Source organism: Chelmon rostratus, chromosome 21 (assembly GCF_017976325.1).
Source record: "Chelmon rostratus isolate fCheRos1 chromosome 21, fCheRos1.pri, whole genome shotgun sequence".
NCBI lineage: Eukaryota > Metazoa > Chordata > Actinopteri > Chaetodontiformes > Chaetodontidae > Chelmon > Chelmon rostratus.
The window spans coordinates 2977302-2997527 of record NC_055678.1 but is presented as its reverse complement, the minus strand read 5'-3'; the positions used below and the strand labels follow the sequence as shown (position 1 = coordinate 2997527).

Genomic DNA, 20226 nt, shown 5'->3' with positions numbered 1-20226 from the left:
CTGTTTTGTTTAAGCTGTTATCTCGCTCTCTCCAAAGCCACCAGACTCCATTTACAGAAACAGCGATTTTATCATTGTAATATACAATTAATGAGCCAATCAAGTAAATTATCTGCATGTTAAGCAACAATAAAAGTAATTGCTGCTTGAAGCTCTACAGTGCATCACCTTGTGGTATTTATGAACCCTCCATGTACATGTGGACACACAGGGGTCATCAGCCTTGTTTGGTCTCTTTCCCCTCTCTGTCCTCTCTCGATCAGTCCCAGGATCAGTCAGAGCCAGCGCTGCCTGAGGCTCTACAGAGACCACATGTCCAGGCTCGAGTGTCCTTCAGGGCTGTTGATGCTGCAGCTGCAGGCTGGAGCTTGACCAGAGGTGGTGCTCTGGAGCTGGACAGGACTGGGTGATGCGTGTCGGTAATTTGCTGTCTGCTCTGAACCAACTCTCATATCAGGAGATGTTTTTAATATTTTAGAAAGTCTCTCCAGTATTTTAGACGCCCCGTAACTTTTTTTTAATCAATCTTCAGGCTGTAAATGAATTATGAAGCACTCTCAAATTGAACTGGAGGTCAAAGAAAGTGGTGGAGGCTTCTCCATTCTGGACTTGTTAAAGCAGTGTACAGCATATTACACACTTTGTTCTCCCACAGCAGGATTACTATTGGTTTTACTACTAAGAACTACTGTAATTATAAATCTGTGCTCAAGGACCATAAGTGGTACAAGTCTGAGAATAGTAACGCTGTTAAATGTAGGAGAGGCTAATGTACATGTGACCTGAAGGGAAGGCACACTCTGTTCTTAATACGGGTAATGGTAGGTTAGACATGTGAGGCAGGCACCACCTCTTTCTAAGCGTAGCTGCACGCTGGCTCGCTGTGATCCTGAACGCCTCCCTGCCGGCAACAGTTTGGAGAAATTTTGTATTCAGCAAAGGCAGACCTTGTTCCAAATATAGCCCGCTCGGTGTTAGCGTTCAGATCTTGTTTGGGTTTTATTTTAATTTTCGAGTGCCCCGGAGAGTTGGATATTATAATTTGTGGATGGAGGAGCACCATTTTTTTTTTTCTTTCACTCATTCCTGCAACAGTGCCTCCCCTCGTAATTAATGATCTCTGGTGAATAGAGAATTTCTGATGGAGAGGGAGACAGAAAGGCAGAGGTAGAAGTGAAGTCAGTTGCAGCCGGTGGAAGGATGCCACCGGCTGGATCTTAGAATATGATTGAGATTATGAAAAAATGAATACATGAATAAATGAATGAGTCAGTGGAAGGAGGGCAAAGACGACAGAGAAACAAGGGGCAGGTGGAAAAATGCTTTTCACTGTTAGAGACAGAAACCTATGAACAGTGTTATTAAACAAACAGGGTTGAAGGCTGCAGGTTGTGGCTGTATGTCCTGATTGAGGCAGAGGTTTGGACACAGATATGAATATATGAGAGTTACAAATAAAGTTAAAAATATGTCTGTCGTATTTTTTAATCATATCACAGAAAATTTAGTGACATTTAGATCACCCTGTAAATTTGTGTTTTTTTCTCTTAATGTGGTCAGAAGTGGGACCTCTTTGCAGAATATGTTGTTCTCGAGGCTTGGTGGTGTGCTGATTACTCGCAGGACTAGTTAGTGAACAGCTGTAGCTAGCAAGCTAATAGCTAACGTGAACATGAGAGCAGTTACAGTAGCTCTCTAGGCTTCTTTGTATTCAAGCTGCGCTGTGCCAGTTACTCCTGCTGACATTTCATGTAAAAGTTTGAGTTAAGAGGAAAGAAGCTTGTTGCTAACGGGACAATAAATTTAGTTTATTTGGACTATCGATCAGTCTCATAACTGCCTGCAGACCATTCCTCTTTTGTTGAGCATTTTATAATCTGACAGCGGAGGTTAAGTAAAAGTGTAAAGTGCAACACAGCTAATAAGCTACGTTAGCTTCCTCCTGCTTAAAGCTTCCTGTTCTTTGTGTCTGCAAAAGTCAGTTATGTGACGACGGCTCACTGGGGGTCAAAGTTCACCACAGCTGAACTGTACTGCGTATACTTCGCACCATCTTTGCAGCCCTGCAGCAGATGCATGTGTTGTAACCCTTGACTACAGCTTCTGTCTCACCATTAATCCCAGCGCCGCTATAGACCAGACAGTGCACCGTATACACAGCCGTCAGCAGGGCGCACACTCCAACAAACCACAGCTTCCAAGTCAAACAGGAGCAAAATAATTTGAAGTAAATTTGAGTGAAGCTCAGACGAGTACAAATGATTAGACCTCAGCCCGATGAAACCATAAAACTAACAAATGGCCTCTGTCAGACCCTGGCCATCAGTGGCCAAGGTTGTACTGCGCACACACACACACACACACACACACACACACACACACACACACACACACACACACACACACACAGAGCCTTGTAATGAGAAATGTTTGGACGTGGCCTTGAGCAGCATTTTGGAATGTGTCCCAGACAGCTGAAATATGGTATCAGTGGCACAATGACAATCACTCACTTGGTTTTTAGTCTCCCCTCAACTATAATGAACACAGAATAATGAATCATGTGGATAGGCCTGCATGGTGTGCGTGTGCGTGCGTGTGTTTTAATGTCTGCTTGTAGTTACATGATAGTCCTCACAAGTCTGGTATTGTTATTCCTCGTGGGCTTATTCAGCACAGTGTTCCTCATGTGAGTGAAGCTGAAATATGATGTCTCCCCGATGGCAACATCACAGTGAAAGATTCAACAATGTGAGCAAAGTAAGATAATTAAAGGGGAATTCATCAGCTGGACTGGCCGCGCTGTTAGCTGTTAGCAGAGCCATAGTAACAGAGGTGGTGCCAGGAGCAAGCTGGGAGGAGGTGGCAGCCCATTAACTACCACCACGAGCAGTAATGACATGGTTGAGTTAAGAAAAAATAGACTGCAGGGCTGGAGCTGGTTTTACACATAGTGGAGTATAATGTCATGATTTAAGTCATATGTGCCAGCCTGGTCTATGTGCAGGAAGTGCTTCTAGCTGAATGCACAAAATAGGTGAGGCAACATTACAGCCCGAAACTGAGCAGAAGGAAAAGGAAACAACAACATCTTTACACACGGCTGTAAAACCAGTCAAAACAGGACCCCCATCACAGAAACACCTGAGACAGGTAACATTTCATCAGTCGTTCGACGTGCCCTGGTGGACTTCCCATCGGCACTCGCCCTCGAGGGAATCCCCGCCGCCATGTCATGACATTTCTCTGGAAAATTCCAGTGAACTTTGTGAGATCGACCCTCCGAGGGTCGCTCAGCGCTGCAGATCAGCCGCTCAGCTATGTAGATCAGCTGCTCAGCGCTGCAGCTTCTCCTCATTTCTGCTGTAATTTACAGCATTTAAAGCTCGATGTTTGCGATTGGAACAAATGAGCTACAATTATCCAGATGATCGTGTTGAAATTCAGGTTTTGTCCTCCTGTGGAATTTGTTTTGTGCAGCTACTTCACTAGAACGTTAGAATTCCCTGTTTGCATTTCCAGCTATTTATCTCGCTGAATTATGCTGTTCTGCACATTATAGTAATGTTAGTAGGCCATGCAGTAGTGATTGTTTGTTATCGTGGTATTTAACGGTCAGAGGAGACGTAGCTCGTCAGTGAAATGCATCAATGATTATTGTGATGTATCTGCAAGGCACAATAAAGCGCTGCACACATACCCGGCTGACGATCCATCGAGACCACTGACTGCAAGAGCAAGTGGATCCCGTTGAAATCCAGTCTCCCTCTGCTCTCCGAGCGGCCTCCCTGCGACATATGCTGTTACATAATACAAAGGGCTGAGGGGAACTAATGAAATGCAGCTCCTGTTTTACGGGTCCATCAGTTCCTAATGATAATTCCTAGAAAGTTTCCTGGAAATAATTATGTAATTTGGTGCTAATTACAGGTAAAACAGAGACTAATAGATGTCGAGTTGGTGCATTTCCAGTCAATTACTGCTGATTAAATGCAAAGGCGGCGTAATGTAAAGTCTTTTAGTCAATGCAGAAAGCTGATCATGTGAACATATGGTTAAACATAAATAATAAAAAAAAATTCCAATAGTATTTACTTTACTCCAATAATTGTCTCAGAGCCTTGTCTCAATTAGTAGAACCAAATTACACTGGAAATCATTAGGAAATAACAGAGCCGTTAAGTATGGCATTGCCAACAAATACACCATCAATAATAGATAAAAGAACTGCATAAATGACAATAAGAAAAGCTGGATGGACTATAATATTCATGAGAGAGGGAGAGACACTAGAAGGAATTATTCATAATCAGCATCTTGATGTAAAACGTATCATAAAAGAAATTCAGAAGTGACATATAATACATAATGTATATGAAGCAGTATATAAGGCTAATATTAAAAAAAAAAAATTACAATAACAAATACAAAAATGTGTCATCAAAAAAAAAAAAAGAAATCAGCTGTGTGTGTGAGCAGGATGTCATCAGGCAGTGAGCGAGGCAGCCAGCACTGGTCGCACTGGGCAGCTGCCAGTTTTGATTGCATGTATTTCTCTGAATATGAATCACACAATGAAACGGTGACGCTCGGGATGAATCGATTTAAAATGTGGGACGGCTGCTGTGCATCTTCACTGTAACACAGTTGTTTTTAACGGTCGCTGCAGTAAATTCCTGCAGGTATTCCAGCAGATGACCAGCAGAGCTTCTCATGGTAAAATATAGCATCTCTTTGTCCCACATACATCCCCCACCTCCACCCCCCCTCACATGCAGGGCTTTGCTCAAGGCTTCACATAAATTAAAGTGACAAGCTCTTGTCTGGATGTTCCCTCTGTCTCTCCCTCTGTTTTATAACTCTTTTTCCTTCCTGCCATGGAAACACACTGGCATGCCTCTTTGCTCCTATTGGAAGATTTACATCTGGGACCAACTCAGAGGTTTCCTCCAGACACTTTACAGCTGCAAACACTGCTGTTGTTAGGCTGAATCCCTGGACAACCAACATCTCAGGCATGAATGGAAGTGACTGTGATGATCAGACCAGCTTAATGAAACCCTTTTAATTTCGGGTGTGCTTTCCAGTCAGTGGGCTCCACTCACTGTAAAAACCCCACAGCCCCTCATTTCATTGTGACACCAAACCTGTGCCCGTTTCTCCCTCCATAATTCACTATGTCGGTGGCAGTAATAGATGCTTCTTATACGCTGGCTTTGGTGCATTTATAGTGAAAATATAGCTAACTTCTACCTCATCAGTTTCTGTAGTCTGAAGCTGAAGTTCATCACATAGTTTAAAGCTAAAGGACTTGTTTCAGTGCAGCTTTGTCGCCCAGCTTACAGCACAGAGCAATGATGTAGAGACTCTGTCTGCTGAAACTGACAGTTCATGTGATTTATGGTTTGAATCTAAAAGATAACTAACCTACAGAAACTGGAACAAGTAAGAAGCTTGTTGTCTCCTGTGTGTCCTCGCTGTTCGTACTGTCTGTGTCTGTTTTAAGATCATTTGGCTGCACAGAGTTTGCTCCTTTCCCGGTTTGCTCCATTCACTTCCCGTTGCTGTTGCAGTCAAACGTCGTCTCTCAAAGTTGGAAATGTGACCTGACAACAACCCATGTTTTAGATTTAGAAACGTCGGATTTCTTAAAATCCTGTAGAGCATATTTAAAAGAGACTGTTTTCACAGTGTTGTCTCGTGTCAGAGCCTCTGTATATCTACTGTTCTGTTGTATTTACAGTATATAGAAGTGTACAATAAGGCCTCCCTGCACATGTCCATTGTTTTCTTTTTTTGTTCTATCATGTAAAGACCTTAACTGTAACAGATCACCTTCACCAAGTCAGCAGTGCTTTATGTATCACCGGTCACAAGAGGGCAGTAAATCTGTCCCCATACTAGAGGACCTCATTTCCATTTATGTCACTTCTCCTTGACTGATTTTGACACAAGTGTGAGACAGTTCTGCTGTCATATAATAGCAGGAGACGTTGCTGTGCGACAGTTTTTTCTTGCCTCGGGGTTCCCAGGACAGTTGCAGTTGTTGGAATAGACAGATGCTGCAGCTGTTTTCACAAGGGCTCTGCATTGCTAGAGGTGTGTTTGTGTTTTTGTGTTGTTTCCCTGTGTGTGTGAGTGTGTGTGAGTGTGTGAGTGTGTGAGTGTGTGAGTGTGTGTGTGTGTGTGTGTGGAACAATAGGGCTGTGTATTCAGGTTCAGGGAGAAACAAGAGACAAACAGAGAAAACTGTGTTTCTTCTAGACATTAATATACTGTGCAGGTTGCTCAAGGACAAAGTCAGCGCATGCATGTTAGTGCTGGAGTATTGACAGTCCTCACATTAACACTCTGCTGCTCAGCTGACACGCCTCAAGGTCTAAACCATTAACTGCTGTGTGTTTACACAATACAGTTAGTGCAGTGATACTGGCACTAACCTCCAACCTAAAGTCTCACTTGCTTCCAGTGTAATGAGCGATTTGAAGCCTCGCAGCACATCTGGTTATCCGTTTGCCTGTTCACTATAAACCACACATACTTTACTTTACTGCTGATTATTATCAGATTGACTTTCCACTTTTCAGGCAGCGTCGCTTCGATTTATTTCACAATGAAAATGAACTTGCAGACACTTGAAATGTACTGATATGATGTTGATTGCTTTGAATGAGACCTTTAAAGCACCTTTTAAAGTTGTGTTGAAGCAACAACAAGGACCTTTCATTTTGTGTTGATTTTGGCGCCCCCTGTTGACAAACGCAATTTGAGCGCCATCGCCTCGTGTCGTAAAGATCTTCATCCATGAGAGTGCATTTGTTTTGGGCTGTGAATGAATATAAGTTTGATTATCTTATTTCAATGATCAGTGATTGTTTTGTTTAAACTGAGCATCAGATTCATTCATGAAAACAACCGTTTACTAAACAGCTTCCAGCTTTATTATCAGATAAAGTGACGGCGTCACCAGGAACATTTGTAGTTGTCTGATCAGTCCTTCACTTTCCATCCCTCTTTTAATCCAACCCCCCGTCCCTTCACCCCACCCTGACAACCCCCCTGCTGCAGGTCGAGAGAAGAGAAAGGGTCCCATGATCTCTGCCGGTGATGCCGAGTTCCCGCGGGATTACCACACCCTGGCCGGCGGCGGTGGCCGCGGGGCCCGCCGGTTCCCCAACAACACCAACGGGGGGTTCACGTCGTCCTCGCTGGACCGCCGGCACAACTCCGTGGCCGCCAAGAGCCTGGAGGCCCTGAACAGCATCCACAAGGCGGACATCGAACGCCAGCGAGACGCCCTCATGGATCTCCAGAAAAACAAGTACTCCAACAGCCCCGGCAGCATGTCGCAGGGCTCCGCTGCTGCGGGACGACAGGTAGCTTCACTGCACACGTCTCGCTCCTAACGAGCTAACAGCAACAAACAAAGTCACAAAGAAAGCTTTGGTGTTTTGTCGTGCTTACATGAGTATTATTATTTTTAGTAGTAGTGTTTTTGTCAATAAAATCCTTTATAATCCTTAATAACACATATAATAAGCAACATTTCCGACACTGACACTGTTGATTTCCATAAAAATAGAGTGAGATTGGACAATTCTGCTGCTTCCTAGAATTGTCCTGAGGGCCAGCAGACATACACGACTCACTGTATGTGGTAGTATGGTGTTACTATGGGGATCACGAACCAGGTTCTTTTAAAGAGAGTCAGGAAATACAGACAGTCCTTTGAGAATACCGACAGAAAATACCAGACATACTGAGAAATATCAAAGGTCCAAAATGAATAATAATAATCCATTTTTAGGGTTTTAAATGTGTCCAAGTGACCCACAGGACACAGAATAAAACATCATGTTTAGCCATAATCATGGTTCAAACTCTGGCTGATATCTGTTTACTCCCAGTGTCTGTGCCGGGCTGTTTCATGATTAATATTTGAGGAGGTGATGCTTCTGGTCTGTTAGTTTGTCTGAAAAGATGCATTTCCATCCGTCTGTTTTATGCAAATGTTTAGTGTCTGTGTCATAAAAACACTGAGTGGAAATTAAGGAAAAACAAGTTGAAACATTAACAATGTTTTTACGTTTGCTTGAAGTAGAAAAGTCGGCACATCGTAAATAAGAAGAAACACATTTATGTGTTAGTTTATTTAACAGGGACGTTACAGACAAACATAACAAGCCGCAGATCTATTTTACATCCTCTATCTGAAACTTATTCATGCTCATTTGGCTTTAAAATTCAGGTTAAAACTTCACAAACAAAGAGATAAAAAAAGATTCTCGTTCGGCTGTAGAGCTGGGACGTCTGTGTTAACCCTGAAGACCCCCGACGGGTTAATTAGAAAACAATGACCAGGATTACGTCAATGATTTCTCAGATATTTGGTATGTTGAACAAGCCAAAAACAGATGTTTTCAACTGGTTATTTCATCCATCTGGAAGGTTTTTCAGTTGGCTTTACTATATCACAAGGTGTCAGTATTGCAATATAAAATCACCTTTACCTCGACGGAGAATTTCTTCCACTTTTACACACATGGATCACAAGAGAGAAATTAATAAATTGAAAAATCGGAATCAGCCCTGAGAGTTACTGATGCACGATGTAGTGGAGTCATGTCGATGAAAACATGCAATGAAATTTCAAAAATTAGCTTTTAGGCTAACATTTGGACCAGAGAACTCGTTCTCAGCGTTAGCGAGCATCCAGGAGTCTTCTTGACATTGTGACGTCAGGTACTTTTCTTAAAAATATCGTGTGATTCTCTGAATTTTAACACAGATCCAGATTTTTATCCAATAACAAATCTAGGAGAGTGTAGCTGGGGGGAGGACGAGCTCTCTGAGTGCTTTCTGTTTCCACATGTGAACATTTTCTTCCTGGGAGATAATAACTCGGAAACCCACACGAGCGCATTATGTGGCGAGACGCCTCTGGGGCTGCAGACACACACACTTTTACACACATTTTTACGACTGACTCGCCGGGTCAGTAATGGCCACTTTTTAAGTGGTTGTCATCTGAAAGATTCAGCAGTAGGTTATGGAAAAAAGGATTTAAGTGAGACAGTGAGAAAATGTCAGAATGTGAAGCATTAAACTCACAGCTCCATCATATCTCTTCCCTCTCTGTGCTCGCTGTGTTCTCCCTTTCATTTCGCCATCAATCTCCACACGCTCTGACTTGATACCTGTGACAGATGGTCAGCACAGAACAGCCTGCGTCAGCGTGTTTAGCCTAGCTTAGCATAAAGATTGGAGGCTGGCGGGAAAGCAGTCCAACGTGACAAAATATGTCAAGTTTCATGTGGGAACTTTTTCTTGATGAACAGCTGTTTATCTTTCCGCCCCGTACCTCTATGTAACGTCTCCAGCTGTAGTGCGTGTTGGAGGCACAGTCCCTGAGCGCAGACTCTGCCTTAAGCTGTTTTTAGTGTTTGATGTTAGACTCAAAATCATCATTTGCCATTTTGTTTTTGTAGTCAACAACTGATGTATCGGCCCAGTTGACTTAATTTTCCTTTGATGGAGAAGAAAGAAATATGTGCATCTAAGAGCCAGGAAGTTAGAGTTAAGATAGCATGAATTCTGGGCAGCACAGACAGGGTATGGTTCAGGGAGAGAACTAACAGCACGATTTGCATCAGCTGCTTCGTTCATGCTTCACGATCGTAGGCTCTTTCATTAGCTGTGTGACTTGTAAAGTCCTGTCATATTCATGCAGGTGTGGATCGTGGACTTAACTAAGACTTAATGTTGAAAATAAGACCAAACATGCTAATCCCTGCACTTTAAAAAGGTGTGTTTCCTCACTGAGCCAAGCTAGCTCATGCTAAGCTAGGCTAACCACGCCCTGACACAGACATGAGCCCGACATCCTCTCAGCCTCAGTAAGAAGGCAAATAAGAACTATTCCTTTAAGTGTTCCCCCCTCTCTCCCTCCCTCCAAACCTCCGTCAGCTTCTGTCCATCAAGGCTCAGTCTGCTCCGTCTTCTCTCATCTCAGCCGTCCAGCTCCTCCTTCCTCTCCACCCACTCTTTGCTCCTTCATGTGCTGTGTCTATTTACCCAAACCACACCACCTATCTCCCGATGAAAAAGGTGGACAGAAAGAGAGAGAGAGAGGGAGGCAGAGATGGAGAAACAGGTGGAGTCTGCTGTCGTCATGGCAACCTACCGTTTCCCATATAAGGCAACTGTGTGATATCATATGGTTGGCACTGCCTGGGCTTTGGAAGGAGGCACAGGCTGTACCGAGAGAGAACGAGCGACAAGAGGAGAGACGGTGAAGGAAGGAGGGAGGGTTTTTTTACCGTTCATGTCAGCGGGGATGAGGGGCGAGAGACACTGACAGAGAGAGAGAGAGAGAGAGAGAAGAGGTTAGGACAGAAGGAGGAGGAGGAGGGGCAGGAGGAGACGCTAACTGCCTCTTAGGCGCTACTACGGGTACCAGCGAGGGGGACCGTGGCGGATCCTCAGGGCGCGGGAAAGACTCAGAGCCGCAGTGGAAAAAAATGGAGAGGGGGGAGGAGGAAGAGGGAGGCGTGTGGAGCGGGAGGATGCGCCAGGCGGCCGACGTGCTCGTTAAGTAGCAACGGTAACTCTCTCTAACCCCGTCCTTGCATCCTGAGCTGAGACGTCTCCTCTGCTGTGACTGTGTGACGCTGCTGCTGCTGCTGCGTAACGATGATGGAGTGATGTGAAGTACAGGAGTGTGTGTGTGTGTGTGTGTGTGTGTGTGTGTGTGTGTGTGTGTGTGTGTGTGTGTGTGCATCCTCTTAATATTTGTGGAGGTGTGTGTGTAGTGCCAGTAATGCGAAGACAGGTAGACCTGATGATCACACACCTCATCTCCTCCTTCCTTCCTGTGAGTAAGTGTGTGTGTGTGTGTGTTTTTTTTTTTTTTTTTTAGGGGAGGGTCCATTCGCTCCCATGCAGGCAGGTGTTGGCCAGGTGTGTCTGTGCTGCCGCAGTGATGTATGTGAACGCATGTGTGCAAAAGAAGAAAAACAAGAAAGTGATCGTGTGTCAGCACAAACACAAGTGTGTATTAGTGTACGAGTGAGTGCACATGTGTTGGTGTGTGTGTTTGGGCTGAGAGGAAGCAAGGCGGACTGTGAGTGAGGGGGGGGAGAGGGTGGGTATAAAAATGGCTACTTGGCATGCAGGTCAGGCTCGCATGTCTCTCTGCTCATCCCTCTCTCGCTGTTTCTCTCTTTCTTTTCTGTCTCTCTGAGCTCTGTCTGTCTCTGTGCGTATGAGCGCTTTGGGATTTCAGCTCAAGTGATTGAGAAATATTGCAGGCAGTAATCACTGAGTCACGGTGCATAGGGGGCCTGTTTGTGTTAGATGAGACAGGTTTTATGTTCCAAAAAACGTCCGCTTGTTGGTGCATTAAATTATTTGCAGAGTGACTTGCCGGTAGATTTTTAGCCGTTGCAATTTAAGGTGAACAAACGAAGCGAGCGGGTGATTACACAGTGCACAGCTCTGTGTGGATGCTAAGGTATATTAGGGATTATAACACAAAAGGTGCTTGACTTTACAATTATCAGCCGTTAATTTCTGTCAAAATAATTCTGACAAGCACCTGTGAGAACGGTGATAACATTAACGCCTGTTCCCCAGCTGTCAGCTTGTAATTATGAAGCCACCTCATGAAAGCGCCTCAAAGTTGAAAGCATGAAGTCGGCTGCAGGTTATGGAGGTTGTTGCCTCTAAATCTTGGGAAATGATCCTTGACAGCATTATTATCCTTTTGCGAGGATAAGACAGAAAGTAAACTGGTGAGAAGTGAACGTCAGGAGGGGGAATAATCACAAACATCCAGCATCAGAACGATTTCCAGAATTTCTGACAGCATGTGAAAGTTGGTCGTGATCATGTTGATTGATTAATCTTGATGAAGAGCTTTAAAATATTACGATGTCATAGAATAGAAGACAAGTTTATTGTGCACCAAAGTGGAAAACTGCCTTTAGCTCATCAGGCATGAAAACATGTTGTACATATAAAACAACACTGAGAGGAGGAATAATGGACACAAAGATGAACCAAAACACAAAAAGCCTGTAATCAGTGAGCCGCTCAGTTTCCCTGTGGGACGAATTCAGGTGTCTTATATGATCTCTGTCAGCACAGGGACCTCCTGGAGTTCAGGCCCCTGGAGAACGAGGCATGTCCTGCTTGCTCCTGTGTCTACTGTTCATGTCAGATTTACAGATTTGCTGGCTCAAATATAGTGTGTTGTTTGAGCTAATGCAGTAAATGTGTACATTACACACATTTCTTAATGACGTATCAACATTCACAGAGAAGTGAACCTCTAAGTTGTCTTTGGTTGATAGTGACTGGCTCAGTTTTAAAGTCCTGTTTGGAGCAGATCAGCAGCTCTTTTGTTTTACTGCAGTTGAGCTCAGGTTCATTTTGCTGACACCAAACCTGGAGAGCAGTCACACGATTCAAACGCCACCTCTTCATTCACAGCAGCATCACACAAAAGGCCAGCAGAGGTCACGTCAGCTGCAGATTTGTACAAACCATAAAGAAACTGACAGTGTTTATAATGTTTATCAATTAATCATTTCTTAAATGTCTTTCTGTCAACTTTTCCATGTAAGATCAGCCAGAATCTCCTGGATCACACTCACATAGACGATCAGAAGTAACAAGAGCTCACATCAAAAATAATGAAAGAAATCAGAGTGTGAGTGAAACCTAAATGAAACCAGAATCAATTATTAATAATAATTAAACTGTGTTCACTGACATCAGTTTCCTGAAGTGTTCCTGAGTCCAGGTATTAATCTCTTTATCCAATCACGTGTTGACAAAGTGGTGAGCCTCGCTCCATCCTCGCTGTGAACCACTGAGCCTTTCAATCATGATACTATCACCTGTTACCAATCAACCTGTTTACCTGTGGAATGATCCAAACAGGTGTTTTTGGAGCGTTCCACAACTTTTGTTGCTCCTGTCCTAAGTTGACAGGAGGTCAGACTTTACATATGTTGACTTTGTGCTGTTTTCAGTTGAATAGATGGAAAAATGATTCGCAGGTTTCATTGATGAAACAGAACGTGACAGATTGATTCAAATTGTTGTAGAATCGGGTCGTACACCTTCTGAAAATGTTTCTCTTCTCAAAAACGATGAGCTCAGATTTCAAGACTTACTTGGCTGATATGCGTCAATGAGTCAAATAAATTCAAATTCAACACTTTATTAGATATTACCTGCTGATGTGGTTCTGTGTGTCGGCCTCACTAATCTGCCCAGTGTGAAGAAGAGGAACGTAAGGACGGCAGGGAAGCAGAGTCTGGCCGAGCAGACTTTAATCGTTTTGTTTGGTCGCTGTGTAGCTGAGGTTAGCTGACCTCAGATCAGGTTGTCCTGGTTTGGTCACCGGGCTCGGGCAGAGGCCTCCAAACCACACAGAGCTCTGAAATCTGGGTCACGGCAGCCCACAGGCCTGTTGGTCTTTCTTTCCCAAACCCGGCTTCTTCCGCCCGCTTCTCGCTCTAAAATCAAGAATAAAGTGAGATGGATTTCAAGAGTTGCGACTGAGATTTCAGACGAGAGCAGAGGAAATATTTGGAATCCAGGCAGCTCCCAGAACAGCTGCTCAAACATGAATTTAGTTCCACCTACACCTGAGTTTAATTATTAAGGGAGTTGTTTTTTTCTCCAAAAGCTCTCACAGCATATGTGATGGAATTCAGACGCGCAGACGATATTAACACCCGCGCTCTGAATATGAAGTTACTCAAAAGTGGAAGTTAGTGTTTGCATTAATGCAGTGATGTCAAATCTGCGCTCTCAGTTTCCCTCAAATGGTTGCAAATGGTTTGTAGTGAGGGTTATTTGGGGGTTTGTTCTCGACATGGAACAGTTTCAGTGTCTCGTACGTGTGATGACTCGGGGTCAGAAGTTTCTTTTTAATGATGCGGTCTGTAGCTGTAATCGTCCCCCACAATCAATGCAGCTGGAGTCTCCTGTCAAAACATGAAGGAGTGATGCTTCTCAGTTCTCTGCTGCAACGTTTTCTAAACCCCACGGACGAGCCCGCGGTGCTGCTTCATTGTCTGTTCCTGTATGTTTCTGTATGTGTCAAATGTGACTCAGACTCTCAGCTGCAGGCCTGTTTGGCTGAGATGAGGTCTGCACAGCCTTCGCTCGAACAGACGCCTGCATTTACTGTTAACCTGCACTAAGAGCCCCTGATCAGCCACAACTTGTCATAATGTAGAAAAAACATTGGAGTCAAACAGTTATATGTATAGAAGCGGACATCTTGGCACAAATACTGAAAGAGCAGCCAGTTCTAATCATCCCATCCTCGCCCAGAAGCTAATTCTGTGCCATCATGTGTGATTAATTGATGCCTTTTAAGATCACGGTTTCCTCTTCTTATGAAGCAGAGAACATTCACTGGGAAACACCCAGCTAGCTTTGTATTTAAGCTTTGCATGTCTTGCACAAGTGATGAAGTAATTATTTGACATGCAGTAATGAGTATTTGTATCTGTTGGTAATGAAACTTTAACCGCACCATTAGTGTGTTAATTCGCTCTCTTCTTGCTGCTCAGACATGAACCACAACGGACACGAGACTGAGACTGAATCTTTACCTTATTGGAAAAATGATTATACTGACCAACTTGCAAAATACTGTCATACCCATTAGCCTCAGGTCTGCTTGGTAAACATTACGCTTGCTTGGCATCAGCATTAATGTTGTTAACATTTTACTCAAGGATGTACAGCGTCACTGTGCTGCTGGCATGGCTGTAGACTCTTTCTCTAACACCTCTGTATGTACTGTAGGTGCAGTTAGTTCAGTAGAGCAGGAAACCCTGAAAGTATCTTGCAATGATCATTAAACCGTTCACAGGTTCTGGAGATGCTCTGCTAAATAACAAACACATTGGACTAAAAACACGACCTGCTTGGCAGAAGAAATGAAACGTTATTGTAGAGTATAAAACAGGCCACACAACGTCACTTCTCTTGGAGGACAGCCGTCAAGTCTGTCTCTTTTATGCCTGTCTCACTGGTGTTGGGACTTAAAAGAGACTCTGAATGTAAGGACCTTGTGTTTAGATGCATTTTCAGCCCAGCTGAAATTGTGTATAAGGCTTTACACACGATAGCTTCCATTCAGGAGAAAAAGACAGAATCCAGAGTGCTTTTCATGCCAGTCGTGACCAAATGTCAACCTGAAAGTGCAGCACAGGTTAGGTGGTCAAAAGTATGCGGACATCAGCTGCCACAGTGTAACAGTTTCTCTCCTGCAGGAAGACTTTCATTCACATGTTAAACTTGCTCCCGTTCAGCCACAAGAGCACCAGCGAGGTTCAGCACTGATGCTGGGCGATGAAGTCCGGCTGGTTGTCACGGTCCAGTTCATCCCAAAGGTGTTGGATGGGGTTCAGGTTAGGCCTCTATTTTGGCCACTCAACATCTTCTATGTGCCTTTGTGCACAGGGGCAGTGCCGTCTTGGAAAAGGAGATCCTCTTAAGAATTTAGCCATCTTATAATTCATAATTGATCGTTTCTGGAAATCAATGAATCTGTCAAAAGCTCCATTAAAGACACATCAATGAGCCTCACTGCTGCACTGGCTGACATGTTCCATCGTCACCGTGAACACACACACAATGTAGTTTATTTCCCACACACACCGTCCCACAACAAATATGGATTAATCCCCTGCAGAAAATAGTCCCTTAACAATTGGACTGTTTCCTCCTGTTTGAGTAAAGTTTAATAAAACTACTGTGAGTAGCTGTTTTTTTTATTCAACTTTAAAAAAATGAACTTTATATTTGTGACCAGTTTTAAAGGAGTTTTGTATTTTGTAGGGACTAGTGGGCTCGAGGGTTGAGAGTTGGAAAGCACTGAATGATGGACTTTGATGGGATTTGTTGACAATAAGAAGCATATAGAATATTGTCTGAATCTTTTAGTGTAGGCACTTGGCAACAGAGGAATTAGAGCAGAAAGATGACTGAGATTGAGTTTATGCTTAGCTGTGATTGGTGTATTGAGGGAAGGGAATCAGTCGACTGGAACCAAGTAAACCATGAAAAACAGTCCCAGACGTACGGGAGTATATGTGGATAGAGTTACTCACGTACTCGTAACCTATAAAGTGTGTGTTAGCGGATGAACATATTAATTATTGGGCATCCAGTGATGTCACGGATGAGCACACATGCAGCTTCAGCCGCTGCATCCTAAAGAATCAGAAGGACGTTGACCTGAATGTTGGCTTCTTCCCAGATGAAGTGCAAACGGCAGCTTCTTAATCCAGTGTCGGTGCATTGCTTTAATCCCGCTCCTGGGTCCACGCCAGCCAACTCTGCATCTAGTGAGTGTGAGGGGTGACTTTAGGAGCTGCCTGGGCCGACATCATTAGTGTGTGTGAAGTCGCTGTAAACATTTGATTAATTGCTGAGAAGCAATTACAAGCAATTAAAGTCCTATTATGATGGCAGTGAAGGACAACGCAAGTTAATCTGGCTATCATCACAATAATTAGCCCATCATTCTCACCGAGCCTAATGTACAAAAAAATAAACCATTTATTGGTTTGTTTGCTTAAGCTTTGCTACAATTTGTGGTCATTTTAAGCAAAGTGGTGGAAGCATTTAGGAACACACTGCACACGCTGCCTTAAAATTATATTCAAACTTTATTCGTCACACGTTGTGGTATCACTTGCGTATCTTCACATGAGAACTGAAGCGTTTCCTCTCAGTTCTGGTTCTATCCAGCGTTCTCCTGCTTGGTCTTTTGTACTGTTGTGTTTTGCAGTTTAACACATGAGAAAATGTCTCACACTCAATCCTTTTTTCCCCTCCTCTACCCTCCCCATCCCTTTTCTGTCTCCTTTGCTCTTTGTTTTTCTTCCCCCCCCTAGCAACAACCAAACTACTGGAGCTTCAAGGTCAGTGCCAATATTGTGTTTGTGTTTCAGCGTAAATCTGTCCCTCAGTGTGGATTTGTCTCTAATAGGATAACTTTCCTTTGTGTCTTTGTGTGCATGCTTGCCTTTTCTCCATTGCATTTAGTGTTGGTCACATGTTGGCACACACTTTTGTGTTTAACTCTTTGAACGCTCTCTGTTGCTGCATGCTGTGGCATTTCTGTCTGAGCGAGTGAATTCTTGACTGGAAACGAAGATTGATTTGTGGTTGGCAGGAAAAAAACCCTCCAGTCTCAGAAGCGCTTACTAGTACTTACAGTGGAACTCGGTTCTGCCACTTTCTAGTGATTGTAGCTAATCATGGTATGGTTATTGGAATTATCAAACAAAACAGGCCCATTTCCTGCGAGAGGAGGCGAAACCGTCCGGCTTCTGCGTGAAGTACAATGTGTGGTCTCGTTTATCCGGAAAGCAGCTGGCTGGAGCTTAGATTCCTGCTCCCGCTCCCGAACGTCTCTGTAACGGCATTACTCCGAGCCCGTCACAGCCTATTTCCAGACCTGTGGAAGGCTGCCCACACCTGCCATGTTTACAGTGAGTCAAGCTGGTCTGGTGTTGTGCTCATTGACTGCTGTGAAAAAAAGACAGGAAACAGTCGGAGTTCTTTCTGTAGAAGAACCAGACAGCAACAGCGGAGAAACGGCCACAAATATGGGCGGCAAGCGTGGACGAGATCAGGTTGCTGTGATCAGCAACCCAATCAACATCTCAACATGTATTGAATGAATTAAATCTTTTGATTAATTGGACATTGATGGTACCCAGATGATGAATCTTAATGACTTCCTTGATCTTCTGTCATTTCCTTTAGTGCCACCATGACGTTCGTTGACATCTGTGGTTTTGATTGATTGACTTTTGGATAGATTTGGGTGAAGTTTGTTCCACACATTCATGCCCCCCCCCCCCATCATTGATTCGTGCCCTCAAATGCTTTATGTGCTTGCTGTGCAGCCTGTGTGGCAAAGGTGTACAGTTGCACTTAATGTGCCTCACTTGCAGGTTTGGCTGCTTTCAGCCCTCAGGCCAGTTACACCTGGGTTATTATTTGATTAGCTGAAGGAGAGCTTCTGAGCAGCCCCAAGTGTGGTAATGGAGGCAGCTGAAAGATAATCCATGCCTCTTATTTCTTCAGCTAATATTAATGTAATCTGTACTGTATTACACCATTTACTTTACCTAGTGACAGAAAATATGAGAGATGGGATTTGTTGGCATGAAGTAAAAAATTGTGAGCCAAGTTTAAGCCCACACTGATACAAACACATGGTTAGCCTCCAGGATTTTTGCAGCGCTCCGTTGCCTCTGAATGTGTGCCCACATTGAATTCCACCATCAAAACGAAACCTCATTTTCAGTCGGAGTCAGAATTTTTACCGAGCACTGGCAAGGTTGTGCTGTAAATAGTGTGAAATACACAAGTTAATCTGAAAATGGAGCCATTAGTGGGTTCATCAATTGCTGCCAAAGTTTGTAGCCGCGGCTGTAGCGCGACCAACCCGCTTCACGTTCTCCAAACTGGGGAGCTAGACTCACATTATGTGAAAGAATAGTACCAACAGGAATTACAGAGTGAGTTCACATCAAGCAAGTCTGGACCAGATTCATCTATATCCAGAGTGTTTGTTCCTTTGGATGCATATTTGAGAACAGCTCCTTCTAAATTTAAGTGTGAACTGACTGAACAGCTGCGCTCAGTGATTCAGGGGAGGCTGCAGTTTGGTTTATTAAAGGGAGAATAAAATCATACCAATTACTTGGAAGAACTGAGCGTTTCCTGTGCAATTGTTTGTTTCTTTGTGGTATAACAGTAGTGAACATCTGAGTTCATGTGATTATGTTTAAAGGGTCAGTTCACCCAAATTACAGAAACTTACTGTTAGTGGTGCCCAGCCACGCGGAAAGATCTGGAATAATGGGTCCAGTTTCTTCTGGGACTTTGAGGCACAATAATTCCTGACGTTCTGTGGTTTATCCGGAGCAGCTGAAGCACTGCTTCTGGAAAGACATGCTTTTGTAAATGCACCACACAAGCCTCCAAGCACCTGCACTGCATTGAGGGAGGGGTAGAAATCTCACAGATGAAAATGTCAAACACTAGATAACACCAGAGCTAAGTGAGAAGGTTTGTTTTTATAATTACAAAAGTCTTATCTAATCTAACCCTTAAAGTTATGTTGGTATACAAAAGCAATAAATACAAAATGTTTGTGATTTCAACCTAAAATTCAAATGTCATCATTGTCCTTCTCAGGCTAAAGCGAGTCTCTGAACAGAGCAACAAAAGGCTATAATGCATGATTAGTTCCGCCTCAGACCTGAATACATTATGCTCATTGAACACACCCTTTTGACCCTCATGTCAGTGTAACCTGAGGGAGATTGTACTGTTGTGCATGTGCTAACCTAAGCACTTACTGCAGCTTACAGCATCTTAACCGTAAAATTACTTGATATTCTCGAAGGGTCTTTGCATACCTATTGCTGATCCAGCGAATATAAACTCTGCTGAAGGATTTTCTGAAATGGAACAATAGAAAAGCTGCTTCTTTAGAAATAAATGAAATATAAATGTTTTATAGATATTTTACAGTATGAGCAGTTGATGTTCAGTATTTTTCTTACTGTCAGCGAATCCTGAAGCCAACAGTGAACTGATCCTTCTCACCAGTACTCTGTGTGTTTAGAGCTCCGCTGTTGCACTTTAAACTCTTAAAGTCACAATAATGAGCCACACTGTTGATATGGTGTTTATTACCGTCAACATGCACACTGTAGTTTATATATAGCACCTCTGTTTCCACGGTTAAGTGCTTCACCAATGATGCAAACAAGCATTTAAACAGCAAACTCAGTAAAAGTGTAAATATGAGGAAAACATCATGTAACACAGCACCCATATATGAATAAACATCTATGCACTGAAGTTAATAAAGTACATAAATAAAATTATTTTAAAAGCTTTTTCAAAAGTGGTTAAACACAGCTGTATTAATCCACGACTGAAAATAGTCCCTAAAAACAAATGCACCATTTCCTCCAGTTTGACTGACGTTTGCTTAAACCTGCAGAGACCAGCTGACTCAGGAAATTACTGAGCCTTTTTAAAAAAGATGAAACTGTACTTTTATGACTTGTTTTTATAGATTTACATGTGTAGGAGCAACAAATGAGCTTGTGGTCGAGAGCTGGGACGTATTGAGAGATTTCAACCGTTTAGACAACTTTA

General features: G+C 43.3%; 1 protein-coding gene across 1 annotated transcript in view; it reads left to right on the top strand.

Moving 5' to 3' along the window:
• Nucleotides 1-7091: 7091 nt before the first annotated feature.
• Nucleotides 7092-20226, top strand: part of LOC121625030 (SRC kinase signaling inhibitor 1-like) — a 52205-nt gene continuing 39070 nt past the window's right edge. The window contains exons 1-2 of the mRNA XM_041963044.1: nucleotides 7092-7376; nucleotides 16932-16958. Coding sequence (XP_041818978.1) covers nucleotides 7092-7376; nucleotides 16932-16958 — 312 coding nt within the window. The remainder of the gene's footprint in view (nucleotides 7377-16931; nucleotides 16959-20226) is intronic.